The 22,995-nt window shown below is 45.7% G+C and overlaps 1 protein-coding gene across 2 annotated transcripts in view; it reads left to right on the plus strand.

Annotated features, from left to right (window-relative positions):
• The window catches only part of ELMO2 (engulfment and cell motility 2), a 41,559-nt gene extending 18,564 nt beyond the window's left edge, over nucleotides 1–22,995 (plus strand). For both annotated transcript variants that reach the window (XM_011983759.1, XM_011983758.1), the window contains exons 7-21: nucleotides 1,196–1,295; nucleotides 2,363–2,514; nucleotides 5,411–5,489; nucleotides 8,606–8,656; nucleotides 13,415–13,537; nucleotides 13,834–13,968; nucleotides 14,565–14,669; nucleotides 14,762–14,870; nucleotides 15,669–15,805; nucleotides 17,264–17,427; nucleotides 17,542–17,654; nucleotides 17,774–17,881; nucleotides 18,698–18,780; nucleotides 20,209–20,286; nucleotides 21,483–22,995. In XM_011983759.1, the coding sequence (XP_011839149.1) occupies nucleotides 1,196–1,295; nucleotides 2,363–2,514; nucleotides 5,411–5,489; nucleotides 8,606–8,656; nucleotides 13,415–13,537; nucleotides 13,834–13,968; nucleotides 14,565–14,669; nucleotides 14,762–14,870; nucleotides 15,669–15,805; nucleotides 17,264–17,427; nucleotides 17,542–17,654; nucleotides 17,774–17,881; nucleotides 18,698–18,780; nucleotides 20,209–20,286; nucleotides 21,483–21,683 (1,738 nt within the window). In that variant the 3' untranslated portion in view covers nucleotides 21,684–22,995. The remainder of the gene's footprint in view (nucleotides 1–1,195; nucleotides 1,296–2,362; nucleotides 2,515–5,410; nucleotides 5,490–8,605; nucleotides 8,657–13,414; nucleotides 13,538–13,833; nucleotides 13,969–14,564; nucleotides 14,670–14,761; nucleotides 14,871–15,668; nucleotides 15,806–17,263; nucleotides 17,428–17,541; nucleotides 17,655–17,773; nucleotides 17,882–18,697; nucleotides 18,781–20,208; nucleotides 20,287–21,482) is intronic.

Here is a 22,995-nt window from a genome sequence, read left to right on the forward strand (position 1 = left end):
ACACACACACACACACACACACACACACACACACACACACAGAGGCCTTCCTTCGTGTTTACCACAGGTTTCAACCTACCCATTCACCATCACCCTGCCACACTTTTGCACAGGGAGGAAGAGACCAGAACTTTGTGATACCCACAAGCATCTTCATCATACCTCAGAGTTGACATGCATGTGGTGGGCAGCTGTGCCTTATGAGCAGCAGTCAGTAAACTGGTGCTTGGAGCCTAACCTGCCGAAGAGGGAATCAGAAATCTTCTCAGCCCATAGATCAACTATTGAAATTTTCAGCCAAATCGAGTAACTAATCAGAGATATTTGTTTTACATATTGGATCTTCCAGGTGTACTGAAGTCCTGAAGCCTTCAGCTGTCATCAGCACTGACATAGTTCTACAGTCTCCCGAGAGTGCAGGGTTAGACTGGCCTTAGTTTCTCTCTCTTTAGCCTGAGGATAATACCTTGCAGTATTATTGTGAGAAGTATTGTTAATGAGAATGCGTCTGAACATGCTTTGTAAATAGGAATATCATCTGTTAATTCTAGAGCACTGTACAGATATATAAAGGATTAAATGTATAAGGAGAAGAGAAAACATTTTAATCCTTATTCTCTACCAGCACTAGAATAAGAGCTTTGCATACATCATCATCTTGCCCTCTCTACAACCCTGCGAGGTTAACGCTGTGAGACTAATTTGATTTTACAGAGGAAGAAATTGAATTTTGAAAAGATAAAATTTGCTTGGTTAGTAAGGTGGACAGGAACTGAACCCATCTCTTGCACTCTACTGCCTCTTGGCCCAAAGGTTAACATGGCATGTACACTTCCTTAGGTTCCCCCGACAGGTGTTGGAGTTTGACAAAGGTCCAATGTCTTCTTTGGTCTTGGGAAATAGATAAGGGATTCTGTGTCTCTGGGATGAAGCTTATGGAGATAGAAGATCTAATTACCCAGCAGCACTTTTTTTCTTTTCTTTTTTTTTTTTTTTTTTGCAGCGATAGATACCTGGGCTGAATCTGCTCTACATCTGGCTAGGTGTGCACACAGGCACTTACAGTTACAGTTGCATCGACTGATTTTCCCTGGGGTGTTCACATTAAAATTCATCTTTTTTGTGGCTGCCCTCACACCTGTGTTTCCCAATCTGAATCCTTGTCTATTTTGTGTGTGTGTTGCACGTGTCTCAGCTACAGTGAAATGCTGGCATTCACCCTGACTGCCTTCCTAGAGCTCATGGACCATGGCATTGTCTCCTGGGACATGGTTTCAATCACCTTTATTAAGCAGGTGAGGCCTCCAATATTCTGTCTTTCTTTCCTCCCTCAGCTGCCAGTTCACAGGGCTTAAGGGGAGATACAGGCAATATCGCCATTCTGGTGAGACCAGCTTTATATCCCCCGGGGCCAGATTTTTCATCCTCAAGCTCTGGTCTTCTGTGGCTTCTGAAGGATTTGCATTTTGTTATACTCTCAGGGCCTGCACTGAGATGGAACTGAACCGTCAGAACTAAATATGATCAGAGTAGAATTAGATCGTCAGTGAGACTGGGGATAAAGCCAGCCAGTCAACCAGTACTAGCCCTGAGTCTTTTGACCGACTGACTTTCTGAGCTCTCTCTTCTCTTTGTATAAAAAAAAAAAAAAGAAGTACATTTCATTTGTAATTCTGCCTTCTATTTACAAATCTGCAAGGTAGCCTGTTTGGATTGTCAGACTAAGCTCAGTGGGTAAGAGGGGTGACTTCTGGTTTTACCCTCCTTTCTTTTACACAAAGGAGCAGTGTCAATTCAGAAAACTGAACTAAAACCAATGAATAATATTCTATCTGCTGCCCTAGAGCTTCACCTATCATTGGCTTAGGACATTGGGACTCCCCGACACTGGACACAAGTGAAATGACCATGTGTCAAGGATATTATAATGAGGACTGAGAAGAAGGATTAGAGGAAAAGGCTTCAAGGTCCTTTCTACCTCTCAGAAGTCTAAGTGTGTTTAGGGAGAATGTGTGTCAGTGGAGGTACATGGAGATAAAATGAGATCCCAGTATCAGTAAAATTCTCTGCTTTTGTATACCACTTTCTCAAGCTGGAACCCTTATTTTGATAAAAAGAATTAAGCTTTTAGATTCTGAAGAATCACGATTAAGTGGATACTATAATCTGAGATTAAGGTATCCATGCCAAGGGAATCCCTGGCACATTGGCCAGGGTAGCTATAAACCAGATACCACTATCCACCTAGCAACAGCTGCCCAAATGTGAAGCAGAGAGAGCTTCAAGGGCTAGCATCAGATGCTTATCTTCTATCTTTCTTGGGCCCTGAGCTTCTCAATTGATGTACCATCTCTGGGTCTAGATTGCAGGGTATGTGAGCCAGCCCATGGTGGATGTGTCAATCCTTCAGAGGTCCCTGGCCATTCTGGAGAGCATGGTCTTGAACAGCCAGAGCCTGTATCAGAAGATAGCCGAGGAAATCACCGTGGGACAGCTCATCTCACACCTCCAGGTGTGAGTAAAAGACCCTACACCTCCCTCCCTTCACTTGTATGTCTTCTTCTCTCCTCTTATTTTAAGTCTTCCAATCCTACTCTGCTTTGCTTATATTCCAAGCTGCTGATTGGCTTCTACATTCATTCATCACCTCTTCCACACTCCTGCCAGAATTTCTCCCATCATTCAGACCTGATCATGTCATGCTCCTGCCTAACATCCTCTGTAACTCTCTCTGCCCCTTAGGTTAAAATGAAGATTTTCCCAGTCTTCCCATACTACCCTGGTACCAGGCAAAGTTACATGCTTTCTCCCACATGGGCCCAATAGTCTCTGTTTGTACCTATGATAATTGGATAAAATACTGGATTTTTATTATCTGTTGCCCATTTTGAACATAGAGCCCCCTGGAAACAGACCAATCGTTGTATCCCCTGTTTTGATTTAAGTAGAGGCTCAATTAGTACTTGTTGAATGAATGCTTACTGAACTGATGATGCGCTGTGGGTGATTTGTAAGAAGTATCACACAGGGCGTGAGTTTGGAGTATCAGTTCAAATCCAGGCTCTTGTGCATACTGGGTCACTGCCATCAGCAAGTAACCTAGTCTCTTCTGGCCTCAGTTTCTTCATCTCTAGAATAAGTTAATCATCTTCACCTCTCACCCTGTGAAGATCAAAGGAGATTTGTAAAAGGTCCAGCATAGTGGCCAGTATGGGTTAGGTATTCAGTAAATTCAGGGACTTTTTTCCTTTGTGTGTTAGGACTCTTATCACATCCTAAAACATTTCGCCAGATAATGAGACCATATGACCAATGAACCCATTGGAGTAATGTTTCTCCCATCTCCGTTGTTTTTACTTCACTTCCAACCAACCTACACCATGTAAGGAAGCTGGACTTTGCAAAACAGCGGTGGCACTCCTGTTGATTCTCTTCTGACTGTTGCTCACTTCTGTCTTTTTGGACATTGTCAGAATGTTACCAGAATCCCCCACCAGTTCAAGGGGAAGTCATAGCTTCCAGATTTGGGAGTTTATAGTGGCCCTGTCTTCGCTCAGCTATGCTCCCAACTTGCTTCTCCCCACTAATCCAAGTAAACAGAAAGCACAATTATTTCTTTGCAACTCTGATTTCTCCTTATCACTTTTTTTTTTTTTTTGAGACAGAGTCTCGCTCTGTCACCCAGGCTGGAGTGCAGTGGTCGGATCTCAGCTCACTGCAAGCTCTGCCTCCCGGGTTCACGCCATTCTCCTGCCTCAGCCTCCTGAGTAGCTGGGACTACAGGCGCCCGCCACCTCGCCCGGCTAATTTTTTTTTGTATTTTTAGTAGAGACGGGATTTCACTGTGTTAGCCAGGGTGGTCTCGATCGCCTGACCTCATGATCTGCCCGTCTCGGCCTCCCAAAGTGCTGGGATTACAGGCTTGAGCCACTGCGCCCGGCCTCTCCTTGTCACTTTTAAGGAATTTTCAGCCTCAACTTTCTTTGCTTTTCTTTTTTGAGACAGGCTCTCACTCTGTCACCCAGGCTGGAGCACAGTGGCATGATCATAACTCACTGCAGGCTCAGGCGATCCTCCCCATCTCAGCCTCCCAAGTAGCTGGAATCACAGGCACACTCCATCACACCTGGCTAGTTTTTTTTTTTTTTTCATTTTTGTAGAGACAAGGTCTTACCGTGTTGTCCAGACTGGTCTCAAACTGTTGGGCTCAAGCAGTCCTCCCACCCCAGCCTCCTGAGTAGCTGGGACTACAGGTGTGAGCCACCATGCCTGGTCTAGCCTCAGCTTTCATACCCAGTGAGCCACCAAGGTTGATTAAGGTGAGAGGGACATTATAAACTCCAGATAGAGAATTCTGATCTTCCTGTAACCTCACATCTACCTCGCTGTTTTTTTTGTCTCTGAATTCAAGTGGCCCCAGTTGCCTCCCGAGGGATGATAGGGGAACATGGCGTTTCATAGGGGCCAATCATGAATACTTTCAGCCCACAGCTGTCACCAGAACTTATATTTGGGCTGAGGAACACTTAGTGCCCTCTGTTAGACTCCCTGGGTACCATGTGACTAACCAGGAAGCCTGTCAGACCCTCTGGAAAGACAGCCACAGAATGCACCCAAGACATGGCAGGTGGAGATGTCAAGTACCAGGATTGTAAGATTCCAGAGAATGATTGTAGTTATTTTGTTTGTTCATAATAAAAGAAGTTTATAGTCAAAGACTTTAAAAATACAGAAAAACCCAAAAAGTAAATTATTTGCCCATTATTTCACCTCCAGACATACCCACTGTTAAACATTAAATTGAATGTCCCTTCAGTATTTTTAACAAAATCGGGATCTCATTATATATACTATGTGGACCTTGATTTTTTTTAGCTGAATAATATATCTTGAACATTTCTCCATGTCAAAGATTTTTCTAAAAGGGTAGTTCTGAGTCTTTTTTGAAACCTAGACACCTTTGAAAATCTGGTAACAAGTATGTACTCTCACCAGTTTGGAAAAAAATACCACTTAGTTAGCAAACTGCATAGAACAATTTCTGTATCATTCCTGGGGTTCACAAACACTCTAAGCCCATCCCTGAATCCCAGGTTGAGAATCTTGACCTTAAAACATGACTTTTAATAACTACTTAAGATTCTCATATGTATAAACAGTTAGCTAATGTGATCATTTGGATTACTTCCCATTGTTTTTTAAGTAGTACTTTAATGAAACGCCTTATCAGTAAATCTTGCACAGCTCTCTGATTACTGTCTTAGGATAAATTCCTATTAGTGAAATTGCTGGGTCAAGAGCATGATCACTTTGCTTATAATCTGTGAGTGATTGTTTTAAACCATCTCTAAGCATCATCTTGCTGTTCAGTCTTCTAATCTCCCTCTGCCTTCTTTCTCCATTGACACAGCTCCAACCAGGAGATTCAGACCTATGCCATTGCACTGATTAATGCACTCTTTCTGAAGGCTCCTGAGGACAAGAGACAGGTCTGTGGCTGCCTTTTCATATTTTTCATCTGGGCTTTTCTGAGAGAATTCTCACCCCATGTACTCTTTGCTGTGCAGAAAGCACAAATCCAGCCATTTTCCCAAGAGTCCTTCTTCCTAGCCATCTGGTCTGGAGCCCAGCAGGGTGGCTTTGCTAAGGAAGACCCAGGGAAGAACTATGAGGGGAAACCAGCTGGGTCTTAGATGAGAGCAGGGCCCTTCAAACTTTTTCCTCTAAAGGGCCAGAGAATAAATATGTTTGACTTTATGGGCCATACTCAACCTTGCCATTGTAGTCAAAAGCAGCCTCAGCCAGTAGGTAAATGAATGGGTATGGCTGTCTTCCAATAAAATCTTATTTACAAAAACAGGCAACAAGCCTAATATGGCCATAGTTTGCCAAGTCTTGGGTTACAGGATCAAGAATAAGGAAGAGGAGACCCTGTGGGTAAAGGGGTCCAATATGAATGGGACTTTGCACTAAGTTTTATGTTTAAAGGTTCTCTGGATGCAGATTCTAAACATCTTCCTTCCCCTGTTCATTGACTGTGACATTATGTAGATAGCTCTGCCTCTGTGAACCTTAGTTTCCTCACCTGTCATATGGGAGCAACAACGTCTGCCTTGTTTACCTCACAAGGATGTCTGAGGAAAAACAAGATCCCTGTTTCACAAATGAGGAAACTAAGAATCAGCTGGGTGGTGGAACAAGCACTGACCTAGGAGTCAAGGGGCCTGGGACCAAGTATTCTCCCTGCTGCTGGCTGGGCAAGTGTTTGTAACCTCTTTGGGTCTCGGTTTCTCTTTCTGTAAAATGAAGGGGCCAGTTTAAATGATCTCTGACAGCCCTGCCAACACTAACATTCTAGATTTCGCTGAGAAAAGCCTGAGAAAAGCCTAAGTGGTGTTAAAAGTAAGACATTTTCGTTTTCTGACAATCTCATGGGCTCAGTAAGATGAAATCCAAGTGGGATCATGTATGTACCTAGCTCTTGGTAGATTCTAGAGGGAAGACCAGAAGCATCTGTGGTTCTGTCTGTCCTTGTCTTTCTTGGATGGCTTGGCTCTGTTAATCTGCCTTCCCGGTCCTTGTTTGAATGTAAGCTGAAAGCTCATTCTGTCTGCTTCTCTCTGTGCTTTTGCTTTCTGCCGGCAGGACAAGCACCTTAATCCTCTAGACCTGCCTGTCACTGTAAGTAGCACTGCCATGTGGAAAGGGCCCCGGCTTTTCCAGGTGGGGAAGTCAAAGCTGGGCAAGAAGCTCATAGTGTGATCTAGATGTTCAGGGCATGCCAAGACCCAGGGAAAGGTTGTGTGCTGTGAATCTCCTTTGTCAGGACACTTAGGGAAGTACTGCAGATTAGAGTCACAGAAAGGATTAAGGGGGTACCTGCCCCAGGGAGTGTGGCCCCAGCCTTCCTTTATAACTTGCCTTTGCATGGGTCTGTGGTTCAACTAGGGAAGACCAGACTCAGAAACAGCTTGTGACTTTGATCTAGACAATACCATGGATGCGTCACCTTCTTACTTGCTTTAGTGGAAGAGAAAAGGTATCTATGCCCTTTTTGGACTCTTACTAGACCGTAGGAATCTGAAAAGGTTTAGACAATCGACAAAAGGGAATTTGGATGCTCATTTCTTCGTTATAGGGAGCTTTAGAGAGGTCAGCTTTGCGAGGAGATGAAAGGGGATAAATGCCTCCCCCTGACACCACAGAGAAGCTTTTGGTCTAAGACCTTTATATTCTAGCTACAGACCACTGTCAATTACCCACTTTGTGAGTTGTCCACAGCAAGATTTAATCTCAGTCGACTTCCTATAGTTACCAAAGAAGTTTCTAGGCCACTGTCCTCCTCTGCTAGCCAGTATGTATTCAGTGAATGCAAAGTAAAATTAATTTAATGTTCCTGGCAGCATCAGCCATTTGGAATATGGCTAGAAATCCAGAAGTGTGAGAGAGGGGCCTTTAAGCTCTGAGAAAAATGACACAGAGCTCACAGATACTACTCCATAGGAGAGGTGTGACAGCTCCCTCAGGCCCACTGATTTAGGATTCTCTATAAAATTAAATGAAAGCAGCAGTTTAGAAAATGAAGTCATAGTAATTAACATTAGGAAGAAGTGATGGTAGACACTGGAAGGAGGAGACAAGAATTATGAAAAGCTGCCAGAAAAATTAAAGGCATTGTAATCTGGGACCATTTTGTTTATGGGAAAATAGCTTCACATCTCAATAGCTCCTCAGGGTATCACAGTGTCACAAACACAATACAGAATAATCACTGATGTTCTTTTTGATGAAGCTGACTCCTTAGCAATGATTAAATTATCACTGTAGTCACTTCAGAAGTAAAGAGAGAGATATATATATAATATATCTTTAAAAGATTTGCATAAGAATGGTTAAAATAATGGTTCTGAGAGAACCCTTAAAGCTTTGCTCCCTGGAAGATTCATTTATGTAGGGTACTTGATTTCCGGGGTGGGTGGGTGCTAAATAAATAAAGCACTATCAAAATCTGGATCAAATATTATAAAAAAGTGAGCCTGTTATAAAAAATTACCCAAAACACCGGACCTATTGTTCTCTAAGCCAGTTAGAACTGAATCCTAGACTACTTACTGTTGTAGAGTGTCCAGGCCCCAGCCGTCTGCTGTAGGGTGGGAGGGGGTTGCTGGACCAAAGCTCTTCCAAAGTTTGGAGTCAGTGCTTCACTAGAGTTCCTTCTAGCCTTAGCGGTGGAGTCTGCCTGGCATGATGCATGTGGCTTGGAAACCATCACGCTGCTGTGTGTCCACGTGCAATGTCCTTGTGACACAAGTGTCTCATCTTCAAGCAGTCCACATCTCTCTTTGAAGACAGTGCAGTTGATTGTGCCATTAGGAAGGGAAATCCTATTTGAATTAATTTGCACTTACAGAAATAGGGAATGTTTCAGAGTGTGAAATACATTTGATGGTCAGTGGATTGTCATTCATTCACCCACTTTTCATTTGGGAGGAAAAGAATTTAAGAAAGCCAAAAAGGCTCAGAATTACGACATCACCTTCCTCTCGAAGTAGTCACAGGTGTGTGCCTGCCACCCTGCCTTATATTTGCTTATTTTCCTCCATAGGATATGGCCAATGCATTTGCACAGAAGCATCTCCGGTCTATAATCCTGAATGTGAGTTCCCGGAACACGGTGTATTTTGCTACTATTTTGTTACTATTAATCGCAATTATTACTGTTATTGTTATTATATTATTATTGAAATTATTAATGAGTGAGGAGGACACACAGAGGAACCTTATCAATAAGTAAATACCTCTCGAACCGTAGAGCTTTTTCCTGTGATCCTCTGTGAGCAGAGTTGCCTCTAGGCGGCCATCTCACCAGCAATTGCAATGACTCCAGAGAGGGACCAAGGCCAGCTCTACTGTTTGTTGTCCTGCAACTCCAGAATTTTTATCCAGAGGGAATATGTTAAAAAAGGCACAAACAGGGACAATAACTCATCCAGCTGACACTGATTAAAAACCTGAATTGTGGCCGGGCGCGGTGCCTCAAGCCTGTAATCCCAGCACTTTGGGAGGCCGAGACGGGCGGATCACGAGGTCAGGAGATCGAGACCATCCTGGCTAACACGGTGAAACCCCGTCTCTACTAAAAAATGCAAAAAACTAGCCGGGCAAGGTGGCGGGCGCCTATAGTCCCAGCTACTCGGGAGGCTGAGGCAGGAGAATGGCGTAAACCCGGGAGGCGGAGCTTGCAGTGAGCTGATCCGGCCACTGCACTCCAGCCACGGCGACAGAGCCAGAGTCCGTCCCAAAAAAAAAAAAAAAAACCTGAATTGTGTATGGCACTGACAGGACTAAGTAAGCAAGTGTATTTGCTCTCAAAGACCTTCTGGCCCGGTAGGAAAGACTAGTGATCATAGTGCGGTGTGATCCCGGTTTGTGGTCTAGGAAAGGATGGAGGAGGAGCAGTGAGTTCTGCCTTGAAGAAGAGTGTTTCCGGAAACTTTTAGAGGAATGTCTTCAGGTGAGCCTTGGAGGATGAGTAGGCAGACCGAGAATAACAGGAATTTCAGCCAGAGGGTAGCCAGAACCCAGAAGGAGGGTGTGATTAGGCACAGAGCAAGGAGCAAGTGGGTGAGGAGGCTAGAGAGGTAGCGAGGACCAGATCAGGAAAGGTTAGTCTCATTCCTAAGGACAGCTGAGGGCATATAATTAAGCTGGTGAAATAACCAGACCAGATTTGCATTTTAGAAAGAGCACATGAAAGACATGTATTTGCTAAGGGGTGCCTGAGGGAGGAGAGCAGAGCAGGAGTTGGCAGGGGGAGCTGGAAAGAAGTGTAAATCCCTGTTACCACCTGTAGGGTGGAGTAGGGCCGATGTTGGGAGGTGAGGCCGGTGGGAGTGGAGGAGGAGAGCCAAGGATCTGAATTAAAAGGAGGCAACTTTGGTCAGGTGCAGTGGTTCACACCTGTAATCCCAGCACTTTGGGAGGCCGAGGCGGGTGGATTGCCTGAGGTCAGGAGTTCAAGACCAGCCTGACCAACATGGTGAAACCTGGTCTCTACTAAAAATACAAAAATTAGCTGGGCGTGGTGGCAGGTGCCTGTAATCCCAGCTACTCAGGAGGCTAAGGCAGGAGAATCGCTTGAACCCGGGAGGTGGAGGTTGCAGTGAGCCGAGATGGGGCCGTTGCACTCTAGCCTGGGCAACAAGAGCGAAACTCCGTCTCAAAAAACAAGTAGGCAACTTTATCAATTGTCAGAAACAAGGGAAACCTGGGAGACCACAGTGAAGGGAATAAAATGAAAAATTAGAAGTCAAGTGTAAGACTTAAGCTAAACATGGACTTTGGAGTCTGCCATTTTTCAATCTTTGATCTTGAGCATTTCACATAACTTCTCTGGACTTCAGTTTGCTCATCTGGATATGAGGACTAAGTGAGGTAATGTACATACCACGCCTAGCAGGGTGTCTGGCACTCAGTAAGCACTCTGCTCGTATTGGCAGAACAGGATGCAGAGGTGACAGGATTGAAGAAGTAAGCTCTGAGCACTTGTGAAGCTGAGCAGTCAGCTGCTCTAAACATGCAGAGTCTGCCAGACTTCACCTTGCAGAACCAGCTTCTCCCTGCTGGCTGCTTCCCTGGTCACACCCAGCTACCAACCTGGCAGGAGGGGCCCCAAGCCCACAGGAGTACACAGGTTCCCACACATTCCTGTCTACACTCCTCAGCAGCTGTCCTGGTCACCCTCTTCTGCATGTGTGGGGATGAGAGTGCCCTTCTGAGGGAAATTTAATTATATTTGAGACTTAAAATTTAATTGTGTTAGAAGTTCAACTCATTTCTGGACAAACCTTGTGAACAAGTAAAGATTTCACTATAGAAGGCAGTTCAGCTTCAGGACTCAGGACTTAAGTGGCCTGGCAGGAAATGGCTAATGCATGGTCTAATGCATGGTCACTGCAGTCCAGAGACTTCACTGAGTCAAGCCAGAGAACTAAGACACTGAGATACTTGACAGTCAAGTGAGACTTCAGGTAAAACCTCAAACTGTCACTCATCAAACTGGAGCTGTACTTCTTTAAGCCACTGATGCTAGGATAATTAATTACCTTCCTGCCCTGATGTTTCTTAAGTTTGAGAAAGAGGATTAAAGAGAATGATTTCCACCTCTATTCAAAGCTGTTTTATAAATTAGGGAGAAAAGTGAAGAGAGAGGAATAGGATAGACAGGGAGATAGAGGGAACAGTAGAGAAGAAAAGCTTCAGAGTGAGGCAAAGGAAGAGGTATGGAGGGGAAAAGAAGTGGCGATGGCAGTGAAGAACCCCTGGCCATAAGAGAAACGGGGGGGAGTGGGAAGGAAGGGAAGTTACGGGGCAGGGGGCACAGAGCAGAGAACAAGAGAGTAAGGCTGGGGAGATGAAAGAAACAGTGAGACTTAGCTAAGAAGAGAGATCTCGCGCTTAAGAGACAGAGGGCATGACTGTGACAGGGCGGGAGCTAGAGGACAGGACATGGTCACCGAGTCAGAGGGAGGGAGGGATGCAGGCAGAGGCCTAACTCCAGCATGTTAGCACATGCTATGGAAGTGCTGTCCACAATGGTGGCCACTAGTCATGTGTGGTACTTTAAATAAGTCTGTTGTGACTGAGGACCTAATTTGTAATTTTAATTTCATTTTAATTTAAATATCCATATGTGGCTCATGGCTGCTGTATTAGGAAGTGTAGATCTAGAGAAACAGCTAGAAAAAGGAGAGACCACTGGAGTCACAGTAGGGGAAGAGGTCTAGAGCAGGACCATCCAGTGGACACAGAACCCAAACCATGCACATGATTTTAAACGTTTTAGTAGCAGCATGAAAAAGGAATAGGGAAATTCAGTTCAATAATATATTTTTTTGAACCCATGATATCCAAAACGTTACCATTTCAACAAGTAATAAATGTGAAATATTACTAATAAGACATTTTACATTTTCTTTTTTCCTACTAAGGCTTCAAGATCTGGTATGCATTTACACTCACAGCACCTCTCAGTTTGGCCTAACCACATTTCATGGGCCTGGTGGCTACCAAACTGGACCTCACAGGTCTAAAGAGATTGATCTAGAGTCAGAGCAAACTCTAGGGAGAGCTGATCCAAAGTTAGAGGGAGCTTTAAAAAGATACTGAGTCAGATACCTGCCTAAAGTCAGAGTGCTCCAGAGCATTGCTATTCAGTAGAACTCTGTTAATGGAAGTATTCCATATCTGCATCGCTGTAGCCGCAGCCACGGTGACTACTGAGCACTTAAAATGTGGCTGGTGCAACTAAGGAACCAAATTTTCAACTTAAATTTGTTTTAACTGATTTAAATGCAAATAGCCGCATATGGCTAGTGGCTGCTATACTGGACAGCACAGCCCTAAAGACAGGGCTACTGAGTAGGGAAATTGAAGGACATCGTGGTGGTACATGTGGGAAATGGGGGAGAGTCTCATTTCGGCAAGAAAGAACCAAGAGGGACAGGATTCATGATGGTGGGTGAGACAGGAGGAGTGAGAAATACAAGGGAGCAAGAAGGGAAGCACGATATTGTGGGAGTGAGAACAGGATAGTGAGAGACAGGAACATAATCAAGGGTTGATCAGCCAGGACAGACAGAGGGAGACACAGCATGGGAAAGAAAGACAGAGACAGAACATGAGATAGGACCAGGGGACCTAAAGTCGGGGGTGGGCATCAGAGGGACAAAGGAGGAGGTGATGGACCCTTAGGGGAACGTGGGGGCACAGAGACAGTGGGGAGGGAGAGTCAGGAGGGAGAGGGACATGGTGTGGGCGGCACAGGGAGCAGGGACAGAGTGATAGGAGAGCGGAGAGGACAAGCAAAAGGAAGGAAGGAGAGAGGGCCGTGGGAGGGAGCTGGTGGGAGAGTGAACTGTTCCTCCTTTGTGTAGCTATCTCAGTATCACTGAAAGAAAATGGCCTTTCCCAAAGCCTCTTTGCTTAGTGAAGCCATCCAAAACATTTTATTTTTCTAAGGGAAAAACAACTCTGCCTCCATGCACACCATCTACTGTTTTGCATTTAGTAGGCCTGTGAAGTGCCTGATTGGAGGAAGGTCCAGCCGCCAATGTTCTGTATCATAGCCTCCCCCATTTCTGGTGTGGTTGGGTATAGCCCCTGCCTTCACTCTACTTCCCCTGCCCAGGGGAATGCAGAGGAAGGGATGGTGCCTTTCAGGCCTGCAGTGAGTCATCTCTGCCTGAACCAAGCCCGTTCATGCTCCTATCGCCTTCTAGAATATGAAGTCCTTGTGTGTTGGAGGAAAGTTCTGTTCCCTTCCCAGCATTCATTCCTTTTCCTTAGCATGGATGTGACCCTTCATTAAAAGAGATCAGTTCAGTCCCCTGCTCCCTGCCTGTGCTTTTTCTAGCATGTGATCCGAGGGAACCGCCCCATCAAAACTGAGATGGCCCATCAGCTGTATGTCCTTCAAGTCCTAACCTTTAACCTTCTGGAAGAAAGGATGATGACCAAGATGGACCCCAATGACCAGGTAGGTGCTAAGTGGGGCAGCTGTTTTCTCATGGCTGTGGTGCAGTCCAGCCTTAGTCTGTGTGCCAGGCACTGTGCTTGGTCTTTGTCTGCAGAAGTAGTTTGCATCTGCCCTAGAAAATCTAGCATGATCTGTACCATGAGCCAAGCCCATTTCTGTCCTGCTGTGGTAGAGGTGATGCCTCCTAAGGGACTGATTGGGGCCAGAGTTTGACCCGGAAAAGCCTGACCCACTGTTTTTTTCCTTGCTCCCCTGGTTAGCTGATTTACCTGCTGACTGTCTGTTTCACCTCACAGGCTCAAAGAGACATCATATTTGAACTGAGGAGGATTGCATTTGACGCAGAGTCTGATCCTAGCAATGTCCCTGGGAGTGGGACGGAAAAACGCAAAGCCATGTACACCAAGGACTACAAAATGCTGGGATTTACTGTAAGTACCTCAGAGCATAGACGGTTGTAGGCCCTCCCCCTTGATGGGAAGTCAATGGTGCCACCCAGCCAGAGCCCTGACAAGCAACCCCATGGTGACCCTGGAATAGATGACAGTTAGGAAGCTGGTGGGACTTTAATGTTTGCTTTGCTTTGTTGATGGTGAGTCTGTGAGTTTATGTGCAAAGTTTGGCCCTGTGAAACGAATCCATCTGTAGGGAGGTTGGGGTCAGCTAGAGTGGGTAGAGAGGGGACCTGTCCTCCTACCCAAACTGCTAGGTTCTTTGCAAAGCTAGTGTGAATATTTTGTGATAGAGTAAGGGCTTGAGGATGGAGTTAACTGAAAGAAGTATTTCTTGCATACCTACTCGGTGGGCAGCATCATGCGAAGTAGGTTCTGGGATGCATGGTGAGGCGGCTACCATCCAGCACTCAAGAGCTCACAGTTCAGTGGTGGTGATGGCTGTGAAAAGAGCTAGGACAGAGGTGGGTGCTGAATGGTAGCAGCATCAAGAGGAGAGGTGAGAGGGCATCCCCTCAGGTCCCTGCACACAGGGAGACTACTACATCTCAAATTGTGTGTCTTTATTTCTCTAGAACCACATCAATCCAGCCATGGACTTTACCCAGACTCCTCCTGGAATGCTGGCCTTGGACAACATGCTGTACTTGGCTAAAGTCCACCAGGACACCTACATCCGGGTAAAGGCAGGGGAGCTGGCCTCAGTCCTGGTGCCACATCTCCTGCCTTCCTCCCTCATCTCCCTAATCCTCCCTTTCTCCTCTCCTGACAGATTGTCTTGGAGAACAGCAGCCGGGAAGACAAACATGAATGCCCCTTTGGCCGCAGTGCCATTGAGCTCACCAAAATGCTCTGTGAAATCCTACAGGTTGGGGAACTACGTAAGTCTCTGCAGCTCCCTCTTCTTCAGCCATTCCTTGTCATCAAGAGCTCAGTGAGACTGGAAATTATTATAAACAGTTAAATGTCAGTGGGGCCGGGCGTGGTGGTTCACACCTATAATCTCAGCACTCTGGGAGGCTGAGACAGGAGGATCACTTGAGCCCAGGAGTCCAAAACCAGCCTGGGCAACATAGTGAGACGCCTGTCTCTAAAAAAAAAAAAAAAAAAAAAATCAAAAAATTAGCCAGCTGGTAGTGCATGCCTCTAGTCCCAACTACTCGGGAAACTGAGGCAGGAGGATCGCTTGTGTCAGGAGGTCAAGGCTATAGTGAGCATAGTCGTGCTACTGCATTCCGGCCTGGGTGACAGAGTGAGACTCTATCTAAAAAAAAAAAAAAAAAAATTGTCAGTGGGACTAGACAACCTTAGGTGGGTTTTTAATTTTGTTTTTTTTGTTTTAAATCACTGCATCAGCTGATAATTTCCATCTTATCCTTGTTTATGGGAATCATGGTTGTTGCTCTGTTTGAGCTGGCAATTTGAATCATATTCCAAAGCTACCCCAAGCCTGTAGGTAAGGGCTGGCTGAGTCTGTAACAGGGTAGAGGGAGGGCAAGAAAATGCACCCTGGAGAAGAAAGCTAAGGAAGTGAGAAACGCCCATCCCACACTCCCCATTAGCTGCGCTCCTTGGTCTGCTGTTGTTCCTCAGGACTTTGGTGCAAAGTTTCCGGACATGAGCTCCCAGGCCCTTGTGGACAGAGGCTTCATCTTCTCCCTGTTTTTTCACTTCCACAGCAAATGAAGGACGCAACGACTACCACCCGATGTTCTTTACCCATGACCGAGCCTTTGAAGAGCTCTTTGGAATCTGCATCCAGCTGTTGAACAAGACCTGGAAGGAGATGAGGGCAACAGCAGAGGACTTCAACAAGGTCAGTGTCTCCAGGCTGCTCTGAGGCCCACGGGAGGAGACCATCACACGACAGCCTCTGACAGCTGGCTGGCACCTGGAGAGTCCCTGAGCTGGAAAAGCAGCTTGGTCTGCAGAGCTGAGTCACAAGACTGAGGCATTGGAGAGCTCAGCCCCATCTGGTTGTTGCTCCCTCTGTGATCTTGAGCTTGTCTTCCACTTGGTGCCTTAGGCCCTCATTTGTCAATTGAAGTTAGCACCTGTCCCTCCGGTCCTCCATAGAGGTCAGGAGGATAAGCACAGAAGACTCACTGGTTTATTGAGTGCTTACTCTGCAGGCACTGCTGTAGTTTTGTGAACTGGGAATGTTAGCAGAGAGAAGAGTGGACACCCTGGGTACTTAATCGATTGTTATCCCTCGGTGCTTTCAGTTCCCACTCTATGCAGAGCACTGTTGTGCCAGGCCCTCAAAAGCTGATCATTTAGGGGTTGAGTGTTTTGAAGTTGATCATCTCATTATAAAAAATGTGGAAAGTATAAAGAATAAAAAATTACCTGTATTTACACCATTCAGTGACAAACATTTTTGTTTTCCTCTAGTCTTTTTTTTGCCCATGGGTTTTTCCTTCATTACCGAGATCATACGGCACATGCAGTGTGGTATCCTGTTGTTTTCTTTAACAGTTGTTTTAAGGGGACCAGTGCATTTTTAAAAATCACCACAGCGTGCCAGGCACTGTGTCTGCCTTTTATGTGGTGTTTCATATTCTTTTTTTTTTTTTTTCCCAAGACCTAGTTTCACTCTTGTCACCCAGGCTGGAGTGCAGTGGCACTATCTTGGCTCACTGCAATCTCCACCTCCAAGGTTCAAGTGATCCTCCTACCTCAGCCTCCTGAGTAGCTGGGACTACAGGCACGAGCCACCACACTTGACTAATTTTTGTATTTTTAGTAGAGACGGGGTTTCAACATGTTGGCCAGGCTGGTCTCAAACTCCTGACCTCAGGTGATCTGCCTGCCTCTGCCTCCCAAAGTGCTGGGACTATAGGCATGAGCTACTGCAACCAGCTGGTATCTCATATTCTTTATGACAACACCTATCAGGAGATGTGTCTTCCTTTCTCTTGGTTTAGAGATGAGTAGATCACACCTAAGGATGTTAAGTGACTTGCTGAAGGGACAGAGTCAAGATGCGAACCCATTTCTTTCTGACTACAAAAATCCATGCTCATTTCCCCACACCATTGACCAATTGAAATATATGGGAAATAAAGCATCTATCGGTGTCAGTCATGTGACCTGAATAACCTTAGATGGTTATTCATTCTTAGATGAAGGTATACCTATTTCACCCAGCAGATGTCTGTAGTGCCTGCCCTGCTCAAGACTCTGGGGTAGGAAAGAGCCTTGGTGCTCCATAATAGGCCTGTCCATTTCTCAAGAATAATGATGTGAGTTGGCTGGGTTCTTCTCCTCTTAGGTTATGCAAGTCGTCCGAGAGCAAATCACTCGAGCTTTGCCATCCAAACCCAACTCTTTGGATCAGTTCAAGAGCAAACTGCGTAGCCTGAGTTACTCTGAGATTCTACGACTGCGCCAGTCTGAGAGGATGAGTCAGGATGACTTCCAGTCCCCACCAATTGTGTAAGCTCCATCTCAGGGGAGGCTGGCGGGGGAGGTGGCTGCCAGCTCTGCTTTCCTTCCAGAGCTCCACTGTCCCCATGACCTTCCGCTCACTCCAGTGTGTGTCTGCCCCAGGGAGCTGAGGGAGAAGATCCAGCCCGAGATCCTTGAGCTGATCAAGCAACAGCGCCTGAACCGGCTCTGTGAGGGCAGCAGCTTCCGAAAGATTGGGAACCGCCGAAGGCAAGGTGAGAGGAGACAGGGCAATCCTTGCTGCCAGAAAGAGCCTGCCTGGATGGCCCCTTTTGTGCCCAGGCCTTTCCCAGTACTGTCGTTGCTCACCTGTTTGGTTTCCCTTGTGTTCCAGAACGGTTCTGGTACTGCCGGTTGGCACTGAACCACAAGGTCCTTCACTATGGTGACTTGGATGACAACCCACAAGGGGAGGTGACATTTGAATCCCTGCAAGAGAAAAGTAGGTTCACTTCTCTGTTGATGTGTCATGGTCACTGGACTTGTCAGGAGACAGGAGTTCTAGTCCGGGCTGTTTCTAGCTGATCATCTGGGCTTGTACCTGTCACCTTTCTGGACCTGTTTCCTTATCTGTCAGTGATCGCGTCTACCTGGCCTACTCGGTGGGGTGGTTTGGAGAAATAATGAGTTCACAGGTGTGAATGTGTTGTGTAAAGGGTGGTACATGACTAAGTAGAAAGGCAGCAGTTAAGAGGAGAAGCTATGAAGCCAGACTGCCCACATTCAAATCCTGGCTTTGCTCCTAATTAACTTGAATCATAATTAATTGCAAGTTAGTTCTCCCCTGTGCCTTGGTTTCTTCTCCTGTAAAGTGGGAATAATAGCCACACTTTCCTCCTAAGAGGACTGCATGAGTAATGTATGCAAAGCACTTAGAAGAGTGGTTGGCCGGTAGTCAGCATAACTGTTAGCAGCTGCCACTGCTGTTGGCAATGATAGCATCATCACTGCCATTATTGTGAAGGGGAGGAGAGGGGAGTCACCAAGGTCCCATTCCTTGGGGATATAAATCTAAGAGCCCTGAAGTGAACCTCAGTTAGCTTTGACACAGCCTCACTGGGCCATGGTCTACACAAGAAGGAGGGAACGGTACAAGGCCACCCTCCCCACCACCCTCACTGAGCTCATACAGCAGCCCTTGGAGTTTGGGGCTGAGGCTTCCTGTGCATCTGCCCCCGTACCTCCATTCCAGCACTGATGCAGGCACTGACCAGCTTGCAGCATGAACTTCCAGAGACTAATTCCCATCATTTATCAGTTCCTGTTGCAGACATTAAGGCCATTGTCACTGGGAAAGATTGTCCCCACATGAAAGAGAAAAGTGCTCTGAAACAGAACAAGGTGAGTGGAGAGGCCAGTTTGAGTAGCTAGCCCAATGATACTTGGAGAGTGCCATTGGTGGTGTTTATTTCCAGGTGCATTCTTACCGTCTTCCCCTCTCTATTCCTGAATGTTTTATTAAGAATTTTGAACCTACACAAAAATAGATGGAACCTCTGTATATGCATCACCCAGACTCAGCAACCATGGCCAATTCTGCCCATCCACTTGTTTCTCTCCTTTATCACTTTGAAGAAAGTCCCAAGTATCACACTGTTTCATCTGTAAATATTTAGTGTACATCATATAGTATATAACATTACCACCAGTCCATTAGCACACATAACAGGAAATGAAAGTAGTTATTTCAGATCAAATACTCCACTGATGACTTTCTACCAATTGTCTCATAAATGTCGTAATTTCTCTACAGATATATAAATGTTTATATGCATACACACACACACACCCCCATCTTGTTTAAACCAGAATCTAAGACTGGTCTTTTAAGTTTCTTAATTCCTAAGTTCCCCCCGCCCCCCACCATCTTTTCCTTTGCAGTTTATTAGTTGAAGAATCAGATTGCTTGTTTGGTAGTTTCCTAGCATCTGAATTTTGCTGATTGTTTCCCCATGGTACAGTTTAACTTGTTCCTCTGTCCCAGATCTGTAAATCGGCAGAGGGATCTAGAGGTTTGATCCAGTTCAGGTTTAACTTTTTTTCTGGCCAATGTCATCAGTGGTATTATGTTCTATCAAGAGGCACATAATGTCTGGTGGTCTCTCCTTTTGTGATATTAGCAGACTGTTGAAGCTCAGTGCCTCATTCCATTAGTCAACTAAGGTTTGCAAACTCATGATATTTTGATGCAGTCATTGCTTTTCATTTATGAGCTGAACCACGAAACTTGCCCTTATCTACTATTGGTTTCCCAGTGGTACAGTTTATATAGAAAATGAGAATAAATGCTGATTCTTCTTTTATGTACTTACTTTCAAAATAACGAGTTAGTTCCCTGGTATCATGCAACAGTGACCAATTTACCATGTGTGTGTATGTTTTGTTTTGTTTTTTAATTGTTAAGATATTCCTATGCCAAATACATCATGATAGAAGTTGTTAGTCATCTTGGTAATTAAAAACTTTTAGGATAACTTACAGTCATGGATTGTGACCTTCCAGGGTTCTGAGTGTTGAAAATGACTTTTTTCCAATCTTAAAAATATCACAACATCTTTGATGTGACTTGGGCAGGGAGTGGGTAAGTTAAGGTTGATTTATGCTGGGCCTAATCTCCAGCCACACTTGTGGCTGCCTAGGAGCATTGATGACATTCATTTGAATCAACATGTTTGGTGATGATGCCGAGTCACTAGGACTTTGGCCCAGATCTTGATGTGCAGACCCCAGGCTGTTCCATCGCTCTAATTTAAACCGTTTCTCCTTCAGGAGGTGTTGGAATTGGCCTTCTCCATCCTGTATGACCCTGATGAGACCTTAAACTTCATTGCACCTAATAAATATGAGGTGAGCAGTGTGGTGTTACCTTGGACAACAGAGCCATTTCTGTAACTCTTTCGTTGGTGCCAGGAATGAACAGATCAGGAACGTCCCCTGCGGTGGGTGGCTGCAGTGTATCATGAAGGCTGTAGAATGCCAAGGATCTGTCACACTCTGGATTGTTTATCCGTGAGCTGGGCTCTCCACATTACTCTTCAGCAGCAGCCGTAGGTTGTCATTACAAAGACAAGGTCAACTAGGAATGACTCATTTACTTCGGACTAGGAAAATTCTCCCCTTTTCAGTTTCTCTGTGGTCAACTACCCAAGAGAACTTGACAGATCCTTCCTCCCAGGGGCTTCTGGTCACATGTTGTAGTGGATCCAGTGTGGACTTTGAAGCCAGATGGAACTGGTCCTTCTGACAAGGGCCCTGTAGTTCCATCTCCAGCACTGGAAGATACTAGATATTAAATGAGTGGTTGCATTTGAGACCCTAGTGCCTGGTGAGCTCTGAGAGCCATCACTGGGAACTAGAAATAGGGCTTATGAAAGAGGAGACACCTGGGCAGGGCCTGAGCTGCTGCTAGTGGAATTTTATTGGGAGGAAATGAAGAACAAGCAAGTGGGGAACCAGGCAAGCAACGGTGTGGAAAAAGGAAAATGGCAGCAGAGGAAGCAGAAAGAGTTAGGGAGCAGTGGGATCAGAAGGCTTCCTGGTTACCCTCTCTTAGCATGAGACCCACCAGTTCCATTTCTTTAGTATTTACTCTTTAATATGTATTGACTTGATTGATTTTAATTTACTTTTTTTTTGGTGGCAGGGGAAACAAAATTGAGATCCTGCAATGACTCCTGTTTGTGTCTTGCTTCTTTTCACCTAATACATATTTCCCTTTTCTCGCTTCTGATTTTGGGGTAACTTCAGGTAGATGATGCCCCAGTACTCAGATCTCATTTTGCTGTATTCATTCATTGCATTTTTAGGTTCTATTTCATATTATTTTAAGGAGTTGTAATATAAAACCCCTTATAAAAACCAGATATCTTGAGAAAGTGAAGGATCACCTCCCAATTTATCTTTGCTATCATTCCAAATCAGTTTTGCCTATACTGATTAGTTCCAAAAGGAACTGTTGTGAGCCCCATCAGAATAGAGACCTTGGCAGGATCTCCTGCTGACCGGGGGTCACGATGTGACATTTTGCAACTTGCTCCCCACAGTACTGCATCTGGATTGATGGCCTCAGTGCCCTTCTGGGGAAGGACATGTCCAGCGAGCTGACCAAGAGTGACCTGGACACCCTGCTGAGCATGGAGATGAAGCTGCGGCTCCTGGACCTGGAGAACATCCAGATTCCCGAAGCCCCACCCCCCATCCCCAAGGAGCCCAGCAGCTATGACTTTGTCTATCACTATGGCTGAGCCTGGAGCCAGAAACGACGGTACCCAGGAGAAGGGATTTTGGGCCCAGGAGAAACGCTTAAAGTCTGGTGCCTTGTCTTTTGCTTGTACAGAATCTGTAGTGATTTTGGTGGCCAGTAAATGCCAGCCATTTCTCAAACCCACCTCGGACCACCCAGAGTTTCCTCTTGGTCCCTGTCTACTAAGAGTCATGAAGGCAGGGTGCTCTGCCCACTCCATCACCATGAAGCCTGGGATTGGGCCACGAGGAACAAACAGCAGATGCCCTTGCCTTCCAGTCCAAGAAATTGCTTCTTGAAATGGATTTAACAACAGCCACTCACCTTTTCCTCCTGAACCTGCTCTCTGATCAGCTGAATCCCCACGTAAGCAAGAGCTGGCCCAAGAAAGGCTGCCTGCAGAGGACAGGTATGCTGGGCGTGTTGAGAGCCTTGGAGTGACTGCCTGTATCTCAGATCTGAGTACAGGCCTGGGGCCTTTGCTTTTGTCTTTTTTGATGAGGGCTCACTCCAGCTTCATATGGTGCCAAGATGTTGCTGCTTCTGAGGTTGGCTCTAACATCTCTGGTCTTTAGAGCCACCAGATCTCTATGGCCCATACAGATACCAGAGCAGATGGAAATTTTTCCCTACAAGCGCTCAGTCTCATCCTGGCAAGTCAAAGACCTCCAGGCCAAGTCCTGCCCTCTTAAGTCTCCAGGAACGCTGCAGGGAAAACCCAGCTGAGGCCTGGGCCTAGACTGTGGTTAGGTCACTAGATTCTACCCCTCTCCCCCTACATTAATACCTTTTCCTTCCTCAGAGAGAAATCTCCCACCTAACCTGAATTGTAGCCCCCTCCAGTTTGCTTTCCTTTGGCCTTCCAGACCCCAGGAAGTTTGCCTTTCCTTCTTAGCGCTATGGTTTCTGCCATTGGCCATGATTTCAGGGAGCTGGCTGAGGCCAGCTGAGGCCACACCTGTGCCAGTGGGGCTTCCCTGGTGCTGAAGCACTTGTAAACCACACACACAGCCTCTCTCCCTGGACATACGTTAGCACATTGGCATTCAGTATTGGTGGCCTGGCATGGTAGGTACTACCCAATGAAGAGTGTACTATATATTTTCATTACTATAGGCCATACTTATACAGACATGTATATATATTTATATAAGATCTACCTATCTTAGGATGGAACCTTGGGGAAAAATAAAATTGAGGGGAAGTAAAAAGTATGTAACGCTTCCAGTTGTGAGCCAAGATTGTAACCAGAGAGCAGCCAGGAGCTTCCTGTCAGTAACCATGTTTTCAATAAATACTCTTTCATGTACAAA

This window comes from Mandrillus leucophaeus, unplaced genomic scaffold, assembly GCF_000951045.1.
Source record: "Mandrillus leucophaeus isolate KB7577 unplaced genomic scaffold, Mleu.le_1.0 Scaffold255, whole genome shotgun sequence".
Taxonomy (NCBI): Eukaryota; Metazoa; Chordata; class Mammalia; order Primates; family Cercopithecidae; genus Mandrillus; species Mandrillus leucophaeus.